Source organism: Heteronotia binoei, chromosome 17 (genome assembly GCF_032191835.1).
Source record: "Heteronotia binoei isolate CCM8104 ecotype False Entrance Well chromosome 17, APGP_CSIRO_Hbin_v1, whole genome shotgun sequence".
Taxonomy (NCBI): domain Eukaryota; kingdom Metazoa; phylum Chordata; class Lepidosauria; order Squamata; family Gekkonidae; genus Heteronotia; species Heteronotia binoei.
Genome location: NC_083239.1, coordinates 53,738,532 through 53,761,066, shown reverse-complemented (window position 1 = coordinate 53,761,066; position 22,535 = coordinate 53,738,532). Strand labels below are relative to the sequence as shown.

The 22,535-nt window shown below is 50.9% G+C and overlaps 2 protein-coding genes across 2 annotated transcripts in view; both read left to right on the top strand.

The window, feature by feature from the left end:
• The window catches only part of PLEKHG2 (pleckstrin homology and RhoGEF domain containing G2), a 38,210-nt gene extending 31,173 nt beyond the window's left edge, over positions 1–7,037 (top strand). Inside the window, exon 14 of the mRNA XM_060257788.1 lies at positions 4,897–7,037. Coding sequence (XP_060113771.1) covers positions 4,897–7,007 — 2,111 coding nt within the window. The 3' untranslated portion in view covers positions 7,008–7,037. The remainder of the gene's footprint in view (positions 1–4,896) is intronic.
• Positions 7,038–20,139: 13,102 nt separating this feature from the next.
• LOC132586440 (neuroglobin-like) overlaps positions 20,140–22,535 on the top strand; it is a 45,359-nt gene continuing 42,963 nt past the window's right edge. The window contains exon 1 of the mRNA XM_060258524.1: positions 20,140–20,268. The gene's annotated coding sequence lies outside the window, so the exon portion shown is untranslated. The remainder of the gene's footprint in view (positions 20,269–22,535) is intronic.

Here is a 22,535-nt window from a genome sequence, read left to right as displayed (position 1 = left end):
AAGCATCAACAATTCATACAGCAATAACAAAATAAGTAAAGAAGAAGTCCCACAATGAGAATGTCCATTTCACTGGGTGACTCCGAAGAAACTTTTTCAACCTTCAATGGGTGTATCACTCCAACAATTCAACGCAAGACGGAGTCCACCTCAGATACCAGCTTCAAAGGAAAATTCACCTTTACGTGATCGCCAGCTTTATACCAGCTTTATAATTGTTGGGAGTGATGCACCCATTGGAGATTGAAAAAGTTTCTTCGGAGTCACCCAGTGAAATGGACATTCTCATTGTGGGACTTCTTCTTTACTTATTTTGTTATTGCTGTATGAATTGTTGATGCTTGTGCACCTTTAGAATGAAATAATTTAAGGTTAAGTGTTTGCTTTTTGGCATCGTGGTTTGTAGCTACTTATCCAGTTTGTAGCCAGTTTGGTGTAGTGGTTAAGTGTGCGGACTCTTATCTTGGAGAACCGGGTTTGATTCCCCACTCCTCCACTTGCACCTGCTAGCATGGCCTTGGGTCAACCATAGCTCTGGCAGAGGTTATCCTTGAAAGGGCAGCTGCTGTGAGAGCCCTCTCAGCCCCACCCACCTCACAAGTTGTCTGTTGTGGGGGAGGAAGGTAAAGGAGATTGTGAGCCGCTCTGAGACACTTCGGAGTGGAGGGCGGGATATAAATCCAATATCTTCATCTACCTCACAGTGTGTCTGTTGTGGGGGAGGAAAGGAAAGGAGATTGTGAGCCGCTCTGTGACTCTTCGGAGTGGAGGGCGGGATGTAAATCCAATATCTTCATCAACCTCACAGGGTGTCTGTTGTGGGGGAGGAAGGGAAAGGAGATTGTGAGCCACTCTGAGACTCTTTGGAGTGGAGGGCGGAATATAAATCCAAAATCATCTTCTTCTTCTGTACTGTGCCACCCCTGTTTGTGCTCTAATGAAGGCCCAAGTTCACAACCACTCGTCACAAATTTCCCTGGTTCTCTTTTGGGCTTCTGGGTGAGGCTTGGGGCAAAGAGAAATAGCAACCACACACCTTCCTTCTGGTCCATGATGTCATCCAATCCCCCTGCGGGTTGCGGGGGGGGGGGGACTTCAGAGTCTCTCTCCTGCTGGGGGAGGGGTCAGGAATGCCCCTTCCCCAAGGAACCCAGGTGAGACCCTGCGTGAGTGTGCAGCATGCCCTTGTTTTCTGCTCGCTTGAGAAGAAGAAGACAACGAGAAGATATTGGATTTATATCCTGCCCTCCACTTTGAATCTCAGAGCGGCTCACAATCTCCTATCTCTTCTCCCCCCACAACAGACACCCTGTGAGGTGGGTGGGGCTGAGAGAGCTCTCCCAGCAGCTGCCCTTTCAAGAACAGAGTCTCAGAGCGGCCCATAATCTCCTTTCCCTTCCTCCCCCACAGCGGACACCCTGTGAGGTGGGTGGGGCTGAGAGAGCTCTCCCAGCAGCTGCCCTTTTAAGGACAACTCCTGCGAGATCTACGGCTGACCCAAGGCCATTCCAGCAGCTGCAAGCGGAGGAGTGAGGAATCAAACCTGGTTCTCCCAGATAAGAGTCCGCACACTTCACCACTACACCAAACTGGCTCTCTGCCTGTGTTTGCAGCCTAGATGATGAGGGGGTTGAAGCAGCTTCCCTAAGAGAAAAAGCTGAAGGCCCTGGGACTGGTCAGTTTAGAAAAGCCAACAGAAGGAAGAGGGGCTTGGCTCAGTAGCTCTGTTGTGGGATTGAGAGAGCCTGGCAAAGTAAGCTCTCCCCCCCTTCCTCCCCAAGGGAGGAGCCTCTGCCAATGCAGCTTTCTCCCTACCCAAATTCTTCCTGTTCCCCTCTTCTGAGTAGGAAGAGATGGTTTAGAATCCAGCAGGGAACAGTACTCTGTGTTTGTAAAAGGAGGGGATGGGAACGGAGCGTGCTGGTTGCCTCCTCCGCTCTGTTGACCTTCTTCCCTGCTCCCACCGTGCAGATGTCTTGGGAGCATCTGGAAAACAATAAATCCTGTGGCGTTCTTTCCCCTTCAGACTTTCCCGACAGGAGTCTGTGATCTTTTAGGGGGAGAGAACAGGGTAAGTTCTTCAGCATCAAAAGAGCAAGGCAAATTATCTCGAGGGTGCCATGACCGTCCGCCCTGGGGAACAACAGATGAAAAACAGAGCACAGTTTGAGACCGCCCCAGTAGAGTTCCCTCCTCTGAACTCTGAAAAACTTGCCTGCAATTTATTTATTTACTTAATAAATGTGTTTAGAGAGCCAGTTTGGTGTAGTGGTTAAGTGTGCGGACTCTTATCTGGGAGAACCGGGTTCGATTTCCCACTCCTCCACTTGCAGCTGCTGGAATGGCCTTGGGTCAGCCATAGCTCTCTTATCTGGAAGAACTAGGTTTGATTCCCCACTCCTCCACTTGCAGCTGCTGGAATGGCCTTGGGTCAGCCATAGCTCTCTTATCTGGGAGAACTAGGTTTGATTCCCCACTCCTCCACTTGCACCTGCTGGAATGGCCTTAGGTCAGCCAGAGCTCTTTTATCTGGGAGAACCAGGTTTGATTCCCCACTCCTCCACTTGCTCCTGCTGGGATGGCCTTGAGTCAGCCAGAGCTCTCTTATCTGGGAGAACTAGGTTTGATTCCCCACTCTTCCACTTGCAGCTGCTGGAATGGCCTTGAATCAGCCCTAGCTCTTCCAAAGCTGTCCTTGAAAGGGCACCTGCTGTAAGAGCTCTCTCAGCCCCACCAATCTCACAGGGTGTGGGAGGGGGAGGTAAAGGACATTGTGACCGCTGTGAGACTCTGAGATTTGGAGTATAGGGCTGGATATGAATCCAATATCTTCTTCTCCTTTATTACCTTATTCTTCACCCCAATGGGAACTCAAGGAGGCTGACATCATGCTCCTCTCCTCTGCATTATCCTCACAACAACCCTGAGAGGTAGGCCCAAGGTCACCCAGGAAGCTGCCATGGGGATTCAAACCTCGTTCTCTCAGACCCAGTCCAGCACCCTAACCAGTACACTACAGCCAGCTTTGTAGTATGCCTTCCCCTCCCTCCTATTGTCCAGGTGTAAGGCTACTTGGGAGTGAAGGAATTGCTATCTGCACATGCTCAGATGCCATCTTCCTTATCCTTGAAAAGAGACACAGAGTGATTCAATTTTGATCCTGATTCATTTGTTGCCTCATGAGTTAGGATCATTCAGTCCAGGTTTTAACTGTGAGGGTTTTGCATCTTTCTTTTGCAGCATGTAGTCTGGCTCGCTTACTTGAGACATCTAGACTCATTTCTCAGTAAACACAGAGCATCTAAACATGCCTGATATTCTGAATGGCAGAAATTGGTCTCAGCCTCTGTGCCCTATTGTTGGCTCTCCAGAGGAACTGGCTGGCCACTGTATGAGACAGACTGCTGGACTAGATGGACTCTCACTGGTCTGATCCACCAGGGCTCTTCTGATGTTCTTCTCAGGGGAAGGCCTCGGCCTCTCTGCCCTGTTGTTGGCCCTCCAGAGGAACTGGTTGGCCCCTGTGTGAGACAGGAGGCTGGACTTGATGGACCCTCCCTGGTCTGATCCAGCAGGGCTCTTCTGATGTTCTTCTCAGGGGAAGGCCTCGGCCTCTCTGCCCTGTTGTCCCTCCAGAGAAACTGGCTGGCCACTGTGTGAGGCAGGAGGCTGGACTAGATGGACCCTCCCTGGTCTGACCCAGCAGGGCTCTTCTGATGTTCTTCTCAGGGGAAAGCCTCGGCCTCTCTGCCCAGTTGTTGGCCCTCCAGAGGAACTGGTTGGCCACTGTGTGAGGCAGGAGGCTGGACTAGATGGACCCTCCCTGGTCTGATCCAGCAGGGCTCTTCTGAGGTTCTTCTCAGGGGAAAGCCTCGGCCTCTCTGCCCTGTCGTTGGCCGTCCAGAGGAACTGGCTGGCCACTGTGTGAGACAGGAGGCTGGACTAGATGGACCCTCCCTGGTCTGATCCAGCAGGGCTCTTCTGATGTTCTTCTCAGGGGAAGGCCTCGGCCTCTCTGCCCTGTTGTTGGCCCTCCAGAGGAACTGGTTGGCCACTGTGTGAGGCAGGAGGCTGGACTAGATGGACCCTCCCTGGTCTGATCCAGGAGGGCTCTTCTGATGTTCTTCTCAGGGGAAGGCCTCGGCCTCTCTGCCCTCCAGAGAAACTGGCTGGCCACTGTGTGAGGCAGGAAGCTGGACTAGATGGACCCTCACTGGTCTGATCCAGCAGGGCTCTTCTGATGATATTATGTTTAACGGAGGGGATCTTCCGTTTATAGCTTTTAACCAATAAAAGAATTTTAATTGATTAACCATCTGCCCTTTACCAAATTAATTGATTAAAGCTATATGCACAGTTGCATGACCAAGGTTCTTTTTTCTGCTGCTGAAGACCAACTAACAGTTGGATCAAGCAAAAGCTATTCGTTGTTGTAAGGAAAAGTCATCTAATTTCTTCCCTCTTTTTAATTCCTTGTGAAGGTATCAAACCACAAACAAAACAGCTTCAAAACAGTGACCCAGAGCTTCCCAAACTCACAGCCCCACCATCTGAAAGAGGCCCCGAACAATTAATGTGCTAAAGCTTTAATTGCTGAATCTAATTATTCAAGTCCAACAGCGCTTCAGAAGCTAACAAGATTTTCAGAACATAAGCTTCCGAGAGTCAAAGTTCCCTTCATCAAATAGGCTTTTGACTCTCAAACTCTGATACCTCAGAAATGTCGCTAGTCCCTAAGGGGCTGTTGGGCTCAAATCGAGCTCTTCCACTGCAAACTAACATAACCAGGCTCTGAAACGAATCTACTTAAATATCGAGCTTTTTCCTCCAAAGGAAAGAACTGTGGGTTTCATACTTTTCTCTTGTGTGTGTGTCTCTCTCTCTTCCCCTCCTCAGGTGAGCCACGGATCTATGGCCACGTCCTCATCCACGAATCTCTTCAGCACGTGATCGGCGTCCAAGAGAATATTCCTCTCGTGGCCGCCACCTGGGGAACTGCTCTCGACCTACATAGCGAGAAGCCCCATCCTCTCCTTTCTCCAGATCTCCTGGGTCCGTTAAGGCAGGCGTCACTGTATCCCGATTCCTACAATGGGAGCGTTGTGTCAAATGCCTTGCCGTGCGTTGGTGGTGAGGGAATTCCCGCTGCTGCTGAAGATGGATGCCCAGGAGTAGATTCCTCATCTCCGGCTTGCAACATGGATTCTGAGGTCCTAACAGACCCCACCGAGGAAGACTGCAATGTAGGGGGCCTTCCTTCCTGCCCCAGATCCCTGGACAAGGCAACCATTGAGGTCGCAAATGCAGAGGACTCTGTGGGTACAGCTGAACCAGACAGGGAGACCAAGCAGTTTGGGGCTCCTAAGATCCAGCCGGGGGTCACTGCAGAAACTGTGAAGTCCATCCTCCCCCAGCAGAGCCACAGTAACTTGAAAGCAGAAGATCCAACCGTCTTCTCTGGCCCCACAGAGGAATTAAAGCCCACGTTATCCCATTCTTCCGCCGGATGCGTAGGGGACCACAGTTTGCCACAGATGCAGGAATCAGGACATTCCCTCCTGGGCCGTGGGCCGAGGCAACCGCATCAAATCGTTTGGGAGAAAAAGGGACCCAACCCTTCCCTGGAGAAGGTTGAATGCAAAGAAAGGGACAAACAGATGCTGGGTACAAGTGAGAAAGACTCCCATATTGCATCAGGGACCTGCACCCAGGAAACCTCAAACCCCACTCCTCTCCCCAAGGCTTCCAAAATCACAATTCCCCAACCGCTTCCCTCCTCCGGAAGCACGGAGACATCATTGCTTAGTAATAGCTCGCACCTGTCACCTGCCAGAGTGGGGACCCCTATCCGGGAGCCCCCTTCCCCCATGCGTGGAGATTCCCAGGCCGTGGTGGAGTCCCCAGTCTCTGCCCCCGAGCAGCATCCATTCACCCCTCTCCCAAAGCTGCTTCCCCCTTCCCCGGTCCGCCGGTGCCTCTCGTCAAGCGCTGCGGCCATCTCTAGGTACATCGCCGCTTCCTGCATCAGTCAGAGCCTGGCCAGGAGAAACGGCGCCCCTCAGCCGGAAGAGCTGCAGATACCTTGCCGGCCTCCCCCCTCCGTCCAGGCCCTGCCGAAGCCGAAAGCAAATCCTCTGGCTCTTCTCCCCAAAGGGGCGCCCAAAGTCCCCGGCAGCTTGAGGAGGGCAGAGGCCCGGTCTCCACGAGATGCTTCTCCGGCTGGGTACGCCCCCCGTTGCTTCAGCCCGGGGCCTTTGTCACCCACTCGCCAACGCGCCTGGTCAGCAGCGGGCCCGCTCTTTGAGCATCGTACGACATTCTCTTCCGCCTCAGAGCCCAACTCCCGGGTCCAGTCGCCCTCCCCCATGAAGTCCAGGGTCTGCTCCCCACCTCCCGTGGGGTCCCAGGCATGCACTTTCACCCCTCTGTACGCTCACCTTCCTGGGCAGCCACCTGCCCACATTGCTGCCCCGGTGCCCCAGACATTGACCCCTGCCCTGGGGCCGTCTGTTTCTCCTCAGTGCGGCTGGAGGCCTCGAGGGAACAGCCTTCCCACCAGCGGGCTGACCGAGAACCCAGCCACAAACGGAGACCGGGCATCGTCGTGGTGTATCGTGGGGCCTACCTGCCCAAATCCCAGCCTGCTGACTGGGGCTCACCTCAGTTCACATGAACTTGGCAGCATCAAGTGGCCAAACGTGCCAGGTCTGCGTTCGAAGTATGGCAGCGCTGAACGTCGGCCGAGCCCCCAGAGGAGGGAAGCGGAGGGGGAGAATTGTCCCAGACTGGACGCCCCTGGCGCCACGGATGTGGCTCAGTGCGCAGAGAAGAGTCACCAAAGGGCCAGCTATTCTACGACGGTCAGCATCCAGATTGGTGGCAGCGGTAGGATCGCCTCATTTAGCAACGCCCAGGTCAGTCTGACCCACCCGCTTCTGCCCACACCGGAGCAGCCGAGTATCAGGAAGATCAACGGCAGTTCGTTGGAGACGCCACAGAAGACGTGAACTTTGGAGGCAGCGATGGCTCGAGGCAGTGGTTGGATGGTCTCCTTCTGGTTCCAGGACCAAACCTAACACAGGGCTCGAAGGAGGTTGGAACCCAGCAGGAGCGGGAGAGATCATGGGAAATAGAGGATGGGGGATCGACTGAGTTGGTACTCAGCATAAGCCAAGGTGGAGGCAGAGAGAGAGGAGCAGAGAATTCTCTTCCAGTCTGCCGTAGGAAAGGCCGCCTCTTCTCCTGGCCCCACCAAAAACATGACCTCTTCCAGCATCTTTCTCCACAGAGAGCAGCTTAGTAGGGTTGTGAGCCTCCAGGAGATCTCCCAGGAGTTCCAAAGATCACTTCCCCTGGAGAAAATGGCGGCTTTGGAGGGCGGGGCTGTATGGCATTGTATCCCACTGAGGTCCCTGCCCCCCACCCAAGCTCCACCTCCCAAATCTTCAGGTCTTTCCCAAACTGGAGATGGCAACCCTACTTAGGAGGCCCAGGGGCTCCTGTTTTAAGGGGTCTTGGCTTGTGGCGGGGGGAATGCGTGACGCAGGGGGAAGCAAGCACACAATCAGGAAAATATTCTTTTTCTAAATCAATTTTGTTTTTCCTCCAGTGTTCACTTTAGGAGAGAGAATTACAGAGACTTAAGGAATCTGTGTAGGGGGAAAATTTGTTTATAAACGTACAGTTTTAGAGGGAATTTATAGAGTTGAGGCAGGCCAAAGGGGCAAGCCCCCCAAATAATTTTGTAAGAGAAAGGAATATCGCTGCCCAGGACTCAAAACTCTCTTCCCTAAGAGCCCGGAACATTCCACATTGGAGTCCTCAGCCACTTTGAGCTTGTGAGCACCACTGAAATTCTGACAAAGTATCGATGGATCCAGCCACAAAATGGCGGCCACAAAATGGCTGCCTCAGGAGGTGAAACCAGCCGCAAAATGGCTGCCCCAGCTTACCTTCAGTCACAAGGAAGATCCTTTTGCTGTGGTGGCCAAAGCAACAGTTAAAAACAAACAAACAGCCAATCAAATCTCCAACAGCCAATCAAAAAACTCGCCAGACAAAAGCCCCACATGGCCCCATGCAATTTCTAAAATCTCTCAGTGGGCGCTGTAGTGTCCACGGGTGCCATGTTGGAGATCCCTGTTCTACATGTGGAAGAGTAAAGAATCATGTCCTAGGGCAGGGGCGTCAAACTCATTTGTTATGAGAGCCGGATCTGATATAAATCAGACCTTGTCGGGCCAGGCCATTACACCTATTTAAAATTCGATAGCAGAGATATCAACTTTATAAAGGACACAGACAAACAATTAAATGGTTTTTTAAAAAAAAACCAAAACCCTTAAAACATGCTTAAAACGTCAGTACTTGTTGGTCTTAAAGGTGCTTTCTTTGTATCTCTCCCATGGGATCCAGGGAACTGAGCAAAGGAAGCTCTGGCTCTTTCCCTCCCTCCCCTGGGAACCAGGAGGGAAAAGGAAGACAGGCTTGGCTCAGTAGCTCTGCTGTGTGATCGAGAAAGCCTTAAAAAAAACAAATTCTGCCTTCCCCCCCTCCCTCCCCAAAAGAGGAGCCTCAGCCAATGGAGAAAATAGAGCTTTTGTTCTGTAGCTCCTGCGCAATTGAGCAAGCCTTGCAAAGCAAGCTGCGACGCAGAAGGAAGCAAGAGAGAGAGAGAAGGAAGCAGATGACAGGCAGTTGCTTGGGGGTCTGATAGGAGCCATCTGGAGGCCTGATTCGGCCCCTGGGCCGCATGTTTGACACCCATGTCCTAGTGCCCTAAGTTTCTTGGAGGGAAATGCTATAGATCGGTCTTCTGTACGTGCCCTTCTCTGTGTGTCAAATCCTAGATTTATATCCAGGTATTCTTTCCTACTGCCCCTGTTTTTATACTGCCTCACCCCTCTTGAGCGGCCCCGTGGCGCAGAGTGGTAAAGCAGCCGTACTGCAGTACTGTGGTCTGAACTCTCTGCTCACGACCTGAGTTCGATTCCGGTGGAAGCTGCATTCAGGTAGCGGGCCCAAGGTTGACTCAATCTTCCATCCTTCCGAGGTCGGTCAAATGAGTCCCCAGCTTGCTGGGGGGAAAGCGGAGATGACTGGGGAAGGCAATGGCAAAACCACCCCGTAAAAAAGTCTGCCGTGAAAACTTTGCAAAAGCAACGTCACCCCAGAGTCGGAAACGACTGGTGCTTGCACAGGGGACTTTTCCTTTCCACCCCTCTTGAACTAAACCTCGATTTTTTTATGGCCCCACCAATAATTCTGAGGCCTCCGCAGAGTTCTGCATAACCCGTTGGCCGGACCAGCGCTTACAGTTTCTCTCTCTTCCCCCCAGCTGTGCTGTTGGGAGCCGGTCAGCTCTTGGAGAACAGGAACAAAAGCCAATAAGAATCTGCTGAAATAATCGTGATTTATATTTCCAAAGGATTTAAGTTTCCTCCCCCTCCCCGTATAAATCTGAGTTGCTTAATGAGATTTTAAAATGAAAACTCTCTCTGGGGTGCACCCCCACCCCTCAGGGAACAAGCCATGGGTGATTCTATGACCTCCTTTTGATTTCTTCCATAACGAGGAAGGAAATTATTCCTCTGGTGATTAGACGGGGTGAGTTTCCATAGGTCATACAGCAGCATGGGCAGTCTTTCTTTGGGGGGCGGGCAAGGCGGTCCTGATTCATTGAGAGGAGAAAGGCTATGCACATTCCCTTTCACCATGACTTAGTGGAAGAGCCTCTGTTTTGCATGCAGAAGGTCCCAGGTTCAATCCCCGGCCCCTCCAGTTATAAGGGACAGGCAGGAGGTGAAGTAAAAGACCCCCGCCTGAGACCCTGGAGAGCTGCTGCCAGTCTGAGGAGACAAGACTGGCCTTGATGCCAATCCCCAGGTGAGGGCAGGGGATCCTCATGGGAAGCGGGAAGATGGGAGGAAAACTTCTGCTGGACACTCCATTCTCTATCGATTCCCATAGGGTAATAATGGAGAAGTGATCAGTGGGTATCTGGGACTCGGGGGGTGTTTTTTGAAGTAGAGACTCCAAATTTTCAGCATAGCATCCAGTGCCTCTCCTCAAAACACCCTCCAAGTTTCAGAGTGATTGGACCAGGGGGTCCAATTCTATGAGCCCTGAAAGAAGGTGCCCCTATCCTTCATTATTTCCAAACAGAGGGAAGGCATTTAAAAGGTGTGCCGTCCCTTTAAATGTGATGACCAGAACTCCCTTTGGAGTTCAGTTATGCTTGCTATACCTTTGCTCCTGGCTCCACTCCCCCCCCCCAAGTCTCCTGGCTCCACCCCCAGAGTCCCCAGATATTTCTTGAATTGAACCTGGCAACCCTACTGATGGACCAAGGGTCTGATTCATGGGTTCATGTGCCCATGGAAATCCACATGGTCTTGGAAACATTCTTTTGCCCAGATACCAAGCAGTTCTGTCCTGGGTGCTGTGGAAAAACAAGAGGACTTCAGTGAGGGATAGCTAGCTTAATCAAAGAGTAGCTCCTAGCTTAGAAAGAGGGCTCTGACTTTCCATGGAGGGGTCGTGGCTCAGTGGTAGAGCATCTGCTTGGCATGCAGAAGGGTCCAGGTTCAATCCCCGACATCTCTTGTCAAAAGGACCAGGCAGTAGGTGATGGGAAAGACCTCTGTCTGAGACCCTGGAGGGGCGCTGTCGGTCTGAAGAAGACCATAGAGTTATACCCCACCCTTCTCTCTGAATCAGGGTCTCAGTGGTTTACAATGTCCTTTAACTTCTTCACCCCACAACAGACACCCTGTGGGGTAGGTAGTGTTGAGAGCTCTCACAGAAGCCGCGAGACCTATGGCTGACTCAAGGCCATTCCAGCAGCTGCAAGTGGAGGAGTGGGGAATCAAACCCAGTTCTCCCAGATAAGAATCCACATACTTAACCACTACACCCAATACTGATCTTGGTAGACCAAGGGTCTGATTCTGTAGAAGGGAGCTTCATACATTCATGCAGAACATTCCAGCTTTAAGAAGAGCCCTGCTGGATCAGACCAGTGGTCCGTCTAGCCCAGTATCCATTGGCCAACCAGTTCCTTTGGAAGGCCTACAACAGGGCAGAGAGACTGAGGCCTTCATAAGAAGAACTCTGCTGGATCAGACCAGGGAGGGTCCATCTAGTCCAGCATCTTCTCTCACACAGAGGCCAGCCAGTTCCTCTGGAGGGCCAACAACTGGGCAGAGAGGCCGAGGCCTTCCCCTGAGAAGAACATCAGAAGAGCCCTGCTGGATCAGACCAGGGAGGGTCCATCTAGTCCACCTTCCTGTCTCACACAGTGGCCAACCAGTTCCTCTGGAGGACCAACAACAGGGCAGAGAGGCCAAGGCCGCCTTCTTACATAGCCTCCTGGTTCTGAGATTCAGAGGAGGGTATCTCTGAATGCGGAGGTTCCCCTCAGTCACCACGGCTAGCAGCCATTGATAGACACACCCACAAATCTCTCTCCTTTTCAAGCTGTTCATTCCGGTGGCCATCACCACATCGTCTGGCAGCGAATTCCACATTCTGTTGACTCGAGATGGCCAAATGCTTAACCTCGGGGTGAAGGAGATGTGTGTGTTCGACCAGTGTCTGTGGGGAACACCATTAGCTGTGGGGAACACCATTAGCTGTGTTGGATCAGGGCCTCTTGAAACCACCAGATCCCCGTGCCATTCACTGTGAATTATTTATACGCGCTTGTAATTTTATTTCTGCTAGCTAGAGAGGGATTAAGGAACTACGCAGCCATCTCCTTTCTCCTCCTCCCAAGGAATTTCTGCTTCTGTTATCACAGGGAAGCCAGAGATTTCACCAAGTCAGGCTAACACGCTCCAGCCAAAAAGACTGGAAATTTGCAAAGAAAGAAAGCAAAACTAGTTTTGTCAGGAAGTTCCCGTTTATTTCAGACAGGTAGAAGAAGAAGACGATGATATTGGATTTATATCCTGCCCTCCACTCCCAAGTCTCAGAGTCTCAGAGCGGCTCACAATCTCCTTTACCTCCCCACCACCACCACAACAGACACCCTGTGAGGTGGGTGGGGCTGTGGGAGCCGGGGTGTGGTGGTTAAGTGTGCGGACTCTTATCTGGGAGAAGAAGATATTGGATTTATATCCTGCCCTACACTCCTAATCTCAGAGTCTCAGAAGGGTCACAATCTCCTTTACCTTCTACCCCCCCACACACACGCACACACACACAACAGACACCCTGTGAGGTGGGTGGGGCTGAGAGTGCTCTCCCAGAAGCTGCACTTTCAAGGCCAATTCCTGTGAAAGCTAGGCTGACCCAAGGCCATTCCAGCAGGTGCAAGTGGAGGAGTGGGGGAATCAAACCCGGTTCTCCCAGATAAGAGTCCGCACACTTAACCACTACACCAAACTGGCTCTCCTTGAAAGGGAGTTGTCCTTGAAAGGGCAGCTTCTGGGAGAGCCCTCTCAGCCCCACCCACCTCACGGGGGGTGAAGATATAGGAGATTGTAAGCCGCTCTGAGATTTACAAGGAATGATGGCTAGTTAGAATGAGTTATGATCAGCTGGGGAATGAAAACAGCATTATCCAACTCGATCTCTACCCTCAAGGATTGGATCGGGGGGGACTAAGTTCTCCTGTGGTGGATCTCTGACGTGGAACACAAGGTTCTTTAAAGAACAGCTTAGGAGCTGGGTGAGAGTCCACGCCTTTTTTTTTTGGTGGGCACCAAGGATGTCCCGTCTATTGGACAAGAAGGCATTCCAAAAAGCTCGTTTCCAAAGTCAACTGGAAAGGTGAGAATGTAGCCGCGCAGGTGTGTGGGGAATGTGAGAATTGGCCCTGCCATGACATGGGGGGAAGGACCCATCCTGGACCAGGGGTGTAGGTGCCAGAGAGGGCAGTGAGGAAGAAGACAACTTGGTTTTATGCCCCACCTTTCAGAGCCAGTTTGGTGTCATGGTTAAATCTGCTGACTCTTATCTGGGAGAACTAGGTTTGTTTCCCCAGTCCTCCACTTGCAGCTGATGGAATGGCCTTGGGTCAGCCATAGCTCTGGCAGAGTTGTTCTTGAAAGGGCAGTTTCTGTCAGCGCTCCCTCAGCCCCACCCACCTCACAGGGTGTCTGTTGTGGGGGAGGAAGGTAAAGAAAATTGTGAGCCGCTCTGAGATGTGGAGTGGAGGGCGGGACATAAATCCAATATCATCTTCTTTACTACCTGAAGGAGCCTCGGAGCAATTTACAGCCGCCCTCCTTTCCTCTTCCCACAACAGACACCCGGTGAGGCAGGTGGGGCTGAGAGAGCTCAGAGAGAACCCTGACTGATCCAAGGTCACCCAGCTGGCTGCATGTGGAGAAGAGGGGGAATCAAACCGTTATCCAGATTAGAATCTGCTGCTCTTAACCACCACACCACAGCTGGAGGCCGAGAAAGAGGGTCTGATCTCCCCTCTGGATCGTGCCTGCCATTTGTGTATGCAAAAGGGTATAATTCAGACTGGACACCTTGAACCACCTAATGCCTTGGCCCCAGCATAAAAATAAGTGCAGGGGCTCAGCAACTGGGACTCAGAATTCTGTTCTGTTGCCCGCCAAAGGTGAGCTATCATTTCAGATGTAATATTTCTTGGACGTTGTCCTGTTTCTCTCTCTCTCTCTAAAAAAGAAACGTCTCCTTTTAAAAATTCTGCTCTCGAACCCATTCTGCGTCTCTCCTGTGTAGAAAGTCACGGAGCTGCTGTGGTTGAACCCGTCCCCTTGTGAAAATGAATGTAAGCACTTTGGTTTGAGGGGCAGAGGCCAGGCCGGCAAGGAAAACACCGTTGCCGGAGAGATCCTTATGTTTTTATATATGTCTATTTATAACGGCACAGTCCTTTTTTTAATTTAATAGGGGGCGGGGTGGAGTAGGTACTTGGAGGAGGGGCAACGTCCCCCTCCCCACCCTTGTAAATAACTCTTCCACCCTTCTTTTGTATCTGAGCCCGTCCTTTCGATCATTTCCCCCCTCGCATCCTGTACTTAAAAGCGAATTTCTAAAAAGGTTTTGGTGCTCTCTTTCTCTCTCTTTTTTTAAAAAAAAATGTCTTTTGAAAGGGAAGAGGAAAGGAGTGTGGGGGGTCCCAAGGACAAATAAACTTGACCTTTTTGACAAACCGCAGTGGAGTCCTGTCTCTGTCTGCCAAGCCTTCTCTGCACGGGGCACTTCCTAGTTTTGGCAGATCTTTTACTCTTCTGTCCATCTGAGGACAGCGTGGCTAAATTGCCACCAAATCAGTTTCTTTATTAATTAAAACAATTCTATCCTGCTCGTCCTCGTCATTCAGGGGGGGCTTGCAAGAACAGTTAAAAACAGGGCTTTTTAAAAAGCAGGAACGCAGTTCTGGCTTGCTCGGCATCAGGGGGTGTGGCCTGATAGGCAAATGAGTTCCCGCTGGGCTTTAGCTACAAAAGGTCCTATGTGAAATGATGGTGATGTCAAGGGGTGTGGCCTAATACGCAAGTGAGTTCCTGCTGGGCTTTAACTACAAAAAGCCCTATGTGAAATGATGGTGATGTCAAGGGGTGTGGCTCAATATGCAAATGAGTTCCTGCTGGGCTTTATCCACCAAAAGCCCTGCAAAAAACAATGGTGATGTCAGGGGGTGTGGCCCAATATGCAAATGAGTTCTCGCCATGTGAAACAATGGTGACATCAGGGAGTGTGGCCTAATATACAAATGAGTTCCTGCTGGACTTTATCTACAAAAAAGCCCTGTGTGAAACTATGGTGGTGTCAGGGGGTGTGGCCTGATATGCAAATGAGTACCTGCTGGGCTTCTTCTGGAAAAAAGCCCTGCTTGAAACTATGGTGGTGTCAAGGGTGTGTGTCCTGATATGCAAATGAGTTCCTGCTGGGCTTTATCAACAAAAGGCCCTATGTGAAATGATGGTGCTGTCAAGGGGGTGTGGCCTAATATGCAAATGAGTTCCTGCTGGACTTTTTCTACCAAAGAAAGCCCTGGTTAAAAACATCTGCCATTTAAAAATAAAAATTAAATGACAAACTCTCAATTCCTCCCCCCACCCAACAAGAAGATGCCTGCCACTCAACCCCCCCCCCCCAAAGCCGTGGCAAATAGACTGGCCTTGCAAGATCTCCTCAGGAGGGGGCCTGGGCCCACCCTCCCCTCTACAAAGAGATCGTCCCCACAGAGCTGGAACCACAACAGCATGGCCCAGGAACTCTTTCGCCCTGCCGAGAATTTGAGGGCATCTTATCAGATATGTTTAAAGAGCCCCGTGGCACAGAGTTAAAGCTGCAGTACTGCAGTCTTAAGCTCTGCTCATGACCTGAATTCAATCCCGGCGGAAGCTGGGTTCAGGTAGCCGGCTCGAGGTTGACTCAGACTTCCATCCTTCCGAGGTCGGTCAAATGAGTACCCAGCTTACTGGGGGGGGGGGGGGAGTGTAAAAGACTGGGGAAGGCAAGGGCAAACCACCCCGTAAAAAGTCTGCCGTGAAAACGTGAAAGCAACATCACCCCAGAGTCGGAAACGACTGGTGCTTGGACAGGGGACCTTTCCTTTCCTATAAGATATGTGCTCTGTTCAGACATGGACATGGCCGCATGCAGGTCAGTTCAATGCCCACCCTCTGGGGCAACACAGAGAATAAATGGCAGCTGTTTAAGAGCCACAAGTCATGAACGTCAGATGTTGGAGGGAGGGAAGGAAGAGAAGAGAAGGGAAGGGAGGAAGCAGGGAAGGAAGGAAGAGAAGGGAGGAAGAAAGGAAGGAAGGCAGGCAGGCAAATAGATGGGGAGGGAGAGAGGTGGAAAGAAAGCAACTTTAACTTTAAATGTATTCTCCAAGCCACCCGCTGGGTTGAATTGGAGAAGTGATTTAAACAAATGCCTTCTCCGAGATGCCAGCTAACAGGGCAGTGGGGGCTTCGAGAGCCACACAATGTGTGTGAAAGAGCCACATGTGGCTCCCCAGCTGCAGCTTGGCCACCCCCAGATTGTGGCCAGGAGACATCAGCCGACCACTGGGGCTGGTCAGTTCAGCCCCACAGGCCTCCAGCCTGTGCCAAAGAGGTTTCCATGTCCCACCCGCCCAGTCTGTTCCTGTGCAAAATGCTGCCATTGTAAACTGATTGCTGGCCATTAACAACACTAAAAAGTCCGTAGCCAGACACGACATTTATTTACGACTGGTTGATACAAATCATGATGGACAAAACTGTCCGTTTAAGTGAGTGCCTTTTGGAGTGTCGCTGTGGCCCTGCAAAGATTGTGGGGGAAGAGGAAGAAGAAGACTGCCGGTTTATACCCCACCCTTCTCTCTGAATCAGAGACTCAGAGCAGCTTACAATCTCCTTTATCTTCTACCCCCACAACAGACACCCTGTGAGGTGAGTGGAGCTGAGAGAGCTCTGACAGAAGCTGCCCTTTCAAGGACAGCTCTGCGAGAGCTATGGCTGACCCAAGGCCATTCCAGCAGCTGCAAGTGGAGGAGTGGGGAATCTCAGATAAGTTCTCTCAGATAAAAGTCCACACACTTAACCACTACACCAAGCTGGATCTCAATCTCCTTCCTTTCCTCTCCCCACAACAGACACCCTGTGAGGTATGTGGGGCTGAGAGAGCTCTGACAGAAGCTGCCCTTTCAAGGACAACTCCTACGAGAGCTGTTGCTGACCCAAGGCCATTCTAGCAGCTGCAAGAATCTCAGCCGGTTCTCTCAGATAAGAGTCCACACACTTAACCACTACACCAAGCTGGATCTCAATCTCCTTCCTTTCCTCTCCCCACAACAGACACCCTGTGAGGTATGTGGGGCTGAGAGAGCTCTGACAGAAGCTGCCCTTTCAAGGACAACTCCTATGAGAGCTGTTGCTGACCCAAGGCCATTCCAGCAGCTGCAAGTGGAGGAGTGGGGAATCAAAGCCGGTTCTCTCAGATAAGAGTCCGCACACTTCACCACCACACCAAACTGGCTCTCAACTCCGGGTTAGATCAGGGGTGGCCAAACTGTGGCTCTTTCACACCTATTGTGTGGCTCTTGAAGCCCCCCTCACCCTGGCTGGCTTGAAGAAGGCATTTCTCTTTTAAAACCACATCTCCAGGACAAGCCAGCTGGCAGCTTGGAGAATGCTTTTAAAGTTGCTTCCTTTCCACCACTCCTCTCCCCATCTATCCGCCTCCCTCCTTCCCTGTCTCCCAGCTCTCAAACATCTGACCCTCATGCCTTGCGGCTCTCAAACATCTGATGTTTCTCCTACGCGGCTCTTACGTTAAGCAAGCTTGGCCACCCCTGGGTTAGATCAAGACGGGTCACCACGTTAGACTGTCTGTAGCAGCAGGAAAAAAGCAAAACGTCTGGAAAGTGCCTTCAAGGCTATCAGAAGTTGCGGCGGGGCAGGAGCGTTCGTGAGCCACCTCTTCCGAAGAAGCGACCTGTGATTCCTGAAAGCATATACCCTGCAACGAATTTAAGGTGCCCCTGGACTCTTGGCTCTTTCTCTGCTCTGTCTGGTTGGGGGGGAAATGGGCAGATGCAGCAGCCGGCTGCTCTTTCAGGAAGAAACAGGAGGAAGCGGCCCACTGAGTAGCTGGCTTCCTGTTTGCCATTGAAAAACTGGCTTCCTGTCTGCCATTGAAAAACTGGCTTCCTGTCTGTCTTTGAAAAACTGGCTTCCTGTTTGCCATTGAAAAACTGGCTTCCTGTCTGCCATTGAAAAACTGGCTTCCTGTCTGCCATTGAAAAACTGGCTTCCTGTTTGCCATTGAAAAACTGGCTTCCTGTCTGTCATTGAAAAACTGGCTTCCTGTCTGCCATTGAAAAACTGGCTTCCTGTTTGCCATTGAAAAACTGGCTTCCTGCCTGCCATTGAAAAACTGGCTTCCTGTTTGCCATTGGCAAATAAGGTTGTCAATCCCCAGGTGGGGGCAGGGGATCCCCTGGTTTGGAGGCCCTCCCCCTGCTTCAGAGTCATCAGAAAGTGGGGGGAGGGGAGGGAAATGTCTGCTGGGCATTCCATTATTCCCTATGGCAACTGATTTCCATAGAGTATAATGGAGAATTGATCCACGGGTATCTGGAGCTCTGGAAGGGTTGTCTTCTGAGGTAGAGGCACCAGACTTGCAGCATAGAATCCAGTGCCTCTCCTCAAAACACCCTCCAAGTTTCAAAAAGATTGGACCAGGGGGTCCAATTCTATGAGCCCCCAAAGCAGGTGCCCCTATCCTTCATTATTTCCAGTGGAGGGAAGGCATTGAAAAGACGTGAGGTCCTTTTAGATGTGGTGGCCAGAACTCCCTTCAGAGTTCAGTCGTGCTTGTCACGCCCTTGCTCCTGGCTCCACCCCCAATATCTCCTAGCTCCACCCCCAAAGTCCCCAGATATTTCTTGAACTGGACCCGGTAACCCTACCAGCAAACCAACTGACCCATCCTTTGTGCATTCCCAGTCAGAAAGGCAACCTTTTCCAATACTGTTTGGGGTGCAAGCAACAGTGCCTCTTAAACAGCAAATCATATGTTCGTTTCCAGTTAATCTGAAGCTTTTCTTTGCTCAGGTTGCCAACCTCCAGGTGGCACCTAGAGATCACCCCAAACTGAAACTGAACTCCAAACTACAGAAATCAGTTTTCCTGGGGAAGAGCAAAATGGATTCTACAGCATTATAGCCTGCTGAGGGCCCGCCCCTCCCCAAATCTCACCCCTTCCATGTCCCCCCCTCTCCAGCCCCCAAGAATCTAGGGCTTTTTTGTAGCAGGAACTCCTTTGCATATTAGGCTCCACCCTCCTGATGTAGCCAATCTTCCAAAAGCTTACAGGGCTCCTTGTACAGGGCCTAGTGTAAACTCTTGGAGGATTGGCTATATCAGTGGGGTGGGGCTTAATATGCAAAGGAGTCCCTGCTACAGAAAAAGCCCTTCATGACCTGGAGCTATCAACCCCAGGTTACCAATATTTCTCTTTTCCCCCAAAGACAGCAAAAAAGTGGTTCTCTCCCCTGCCCTGCCTAGATAGATCCAAGCGGGCAGCCGTGTTGGCCTGAAGCAGTTGAACAAAGCAGGAGTCAAGTGGCACCTTTAAGACCAACCCATTTTTATTTCGAACGTCAGCTTTCGTGTGCTCTTGAGCCCACTTCATCAGACGAGGAATCCAGCACAGTGAGCAAAGCCGTACATAGATGAGCAGAGCCATACAGAGCTGGTAGGCAGTGGCCCAGAATGCAACATGGTACATATTTAAGAACCAATGGCAGTGAAGTCAAGTTATCTGGTAGGCCGGGGTTTCGAATGTAAAATGGTACAATGGCAGAATAGTAAAATTAACAAATTGAGCAAACCTTTGAGCTGAGTAGCAGGAGTGTGCGAAAGCAACAAAACAGTAGTATGTCAAAATGGGAACTTGTCTGTCAGTGACAATGGGAGATGGGTTCAATATACGTCATGGGATAAGCAACCGAAGTCCCTGTTTGAGTGTGTCAATACAGCCTAAAAGAGAAATACATTGGACAGTGATGCTCTTGTCCACCTAATTTACTTTTTAACATGTAAACATAAGTCTAGTTTGCCACAGGAAAAAGGAATGCAATAAAATATAGTGAAAAATGGGTAAAGCATATGTAATGAGACATACAGCCAATATCCCTATTTTGAGTATGTCAGTACAAATAATTATACTGGTACACAATTCTAAAAGAGAAACACATCGGAATACTGTGGATGTATAGGTATACTCGCTGAGAGTGGGTTTAGCATCTGTAATGAGATGGGAAAAACAACAACACAATATCCCTGTTCAGTCCTGGGGAGTTGTTTGTTCCAAGTTTCATAATAATTTTGTAATTCAATAATTTCTCTTTCCATTCTGTTCTTGAAGTTCCTGGCCTGCGTGTTAATTGAAGAGCGCTTTCATCTGCCAGGTTGCAATAAAAGGGATGATGCATTTGTATTCAAATGGGAACAACAGCGGCGGCAGGAGCGAAGCCGGAGTGGAGGATTAAAGGAGGTTGAGATTGTGCAGATCTCTGGCCAGTGGAGGGGGGGGGGGGGGGGGTAGGTAGACCGTAACGAGGCAGGCGCTAGGATCCTGGGGAACGCCTGCGCGTTCTGTTGTCTCTCCATGGGATTCACCTGCCCAGAACAGCTGCCAGAAAGAGTGAGTGCAGATCAGAGAATCTGACTGGAAGTCGCAGGAGTAACTTCTGGCGCTTTTTCGCCCTTGGAAGCTGCAGTTCAGCAGGTGGCCGGCTGTGACTCTCTCTTCCTCGCAGGAGAAGAGACCCCGACACGGGTGAGTAGATGGGGCTTGGAAGCCTTGGAGGGAAGGAAGGGGGACCGGCCAGCTGTGAGCAGCACGGCACTCTCGATGATATTAAGCATCACCTCTCCGAGTTCAAAAGCGGCCCCGTGGCGCAGAGTGGTAAAGCGGCAGTACTGCGGTACTGTGATCTGAACTCTCTGCTCAGTACTTGAGTTCGATCCCAGCGAAAGCTGGTTCAGGTAGCCGGCTCCAGGTTGACTCAGCCTTCCATCCTTCCGAGGTGGGTAAAATGAGTACCCAGCTTGCTGGGGGGGAAGTGTAAAAGACTGGGGAAGGCAATGGCAAACCAGCCCGTAGAAATGTGAAAGCAACGTCACCCCAGAGTTGGAAACGACTCGTGCTTGCACAGGGACCTTTCCTTTCCTTTCCTTTCCTCAAAGTTTTAGAGCCCCGTGGCACGGAGTGTTAAAGCTAAAGTACTGCAGTCCTAAGCTCTGAGTTCGATCCCCAGTGGAAGTTGGGTTTTCAGGCAGCCGGCTCGAGGTTGACTCAGCCTTCCATCCTTCCGAGGTCGGTCAAATGAGTCCCCAGCTTACTGAGGGGAAAGTGCGGATGATTGGGGAAGGCAATGGCAAACCACCCCATAAAAAGTCTGTTGTGAAAACGTTGTGAAAGCACATCACCCCAGAGTCTGAAATGACTGGTGCTTGCTCAGGGGTCCTTTCCTTTCCTTTCCTTTCCTTTCCTTTCCTTTCCTTTCCTTTCCTTTCCTTTCCTTTCCTTTCCTTTCCTTTCCTTTCCTTTCCTTTCCTTTCCTTTCCTTTCCTTTCCTTTTCCTTTCCTTTCCTTTCCTTTCCTTTCCTTTCCTTTCCTTTCCTTTCCTTTCCTTTCCTCAGAGTTTAGTTATTTCTTTACACAAGAACATAAGAGAAGCCATAAGAACATAAGAGAAGCCATGTTAGATCAGGCCAATGGCCCATCCAGTCCAACACTCTGTGTCACACAGTGGCAAAAATTTATATACACACACACACACACACACACACACACACTGTGGCTAATAGCCACTGATAGACCTCTGCTCCATATTTTTATCTAAACCCCTCTTGAAGGTGGCTATGCTTGTGGCCACCACCACCTCCTGTGGCAGTGAATTCCACATGTTAATCACCCTTTGGGTGAAGAAGTACTTCCTTTTATCCGTTTTAACCTGTCTGCTCAGCAATTTCATCGAATGCCCCCGAGTTCTTGTATTGTGAGAAAGGGAGAAAAGTACTTCTTTCTTTACTTTCTCCATCCCATGCATAATCTTGTCAACCTCTCTCATGTCACCCCGCAGTCGACGTTTCTCCAAGCTAAAGAGTCCCAAGTGTTTCAACCTTTCTTCATAGGGAAAGTGTACCAGCCCTTTAATCATTCTAGTTGCCCTTTTCTGGACTTTCTCCAATGCTATAATATCCTTTTTTAGGTGCGGCGACCAGAACTGCACACAGTACTCCGAAGTGTCTCAGAGCGGCTCACAATCTCCTTTACCTTCCCCACCTCCACAACAGACACCCTGTGAGGCGGGTGGGACTGGAGAGGGCTCTCACAGCAGCTGCCCTTTCAAGGACAACCTCTGCCAGAGCTATGGCTGACCCAAGGCCATGCTAGCAGGTGCAAGTGGAGGAGGGGGGAACCAAACCCGGTTCTCCCAGATAAGAGTCCACGCACTTAACTACTACACCAAACTGGCTTCTAGTGGCTTCTAGTGTCCTGGCCCCACTGATGGACCTCCTGATGGCACCTGGGTTTTTTGGCCACTGTGTGACACAGAGTGTTGGACTGGATGGGCCACTGGCCTGATCCAACATGGCTTCTCTTACGTTCTTATGCTCTGGAACTCCTGTGAAGCAGCCCGTTTCTCCAGGGGAACTGATATCTGAGCTCCTTAATGGAGCATCAGCTACAGATTGGAGGGGACATCCTCCTCCCTGCTTCAGAGCCCCCAAAATGCTGCACAGCCCGTCTTGGCTGTGCCAGTCCCTTGCTTCTGGGTTCTTCTGACCTTTGCCCAACGCTCCTTATTCGTCTCTTCCCGCCCCAGATAACTTTGTTGACTGCAAAATGGATTCCACATCTCCTAGGCAAGGGCTGGGCCATTCCTGCATCGATGTGGAAGACTCTTGTTTGTTTTCTTGCACGATGCCAACCGCCTTCGAAGAGAGAAAAACGCCTGCCAGTCCTAGCAACCCCAGGGAGATCTTGATTAGTTGTGGTGGGAATTGCTCTCTGGTTGCAGCTGACTCACAGCGACC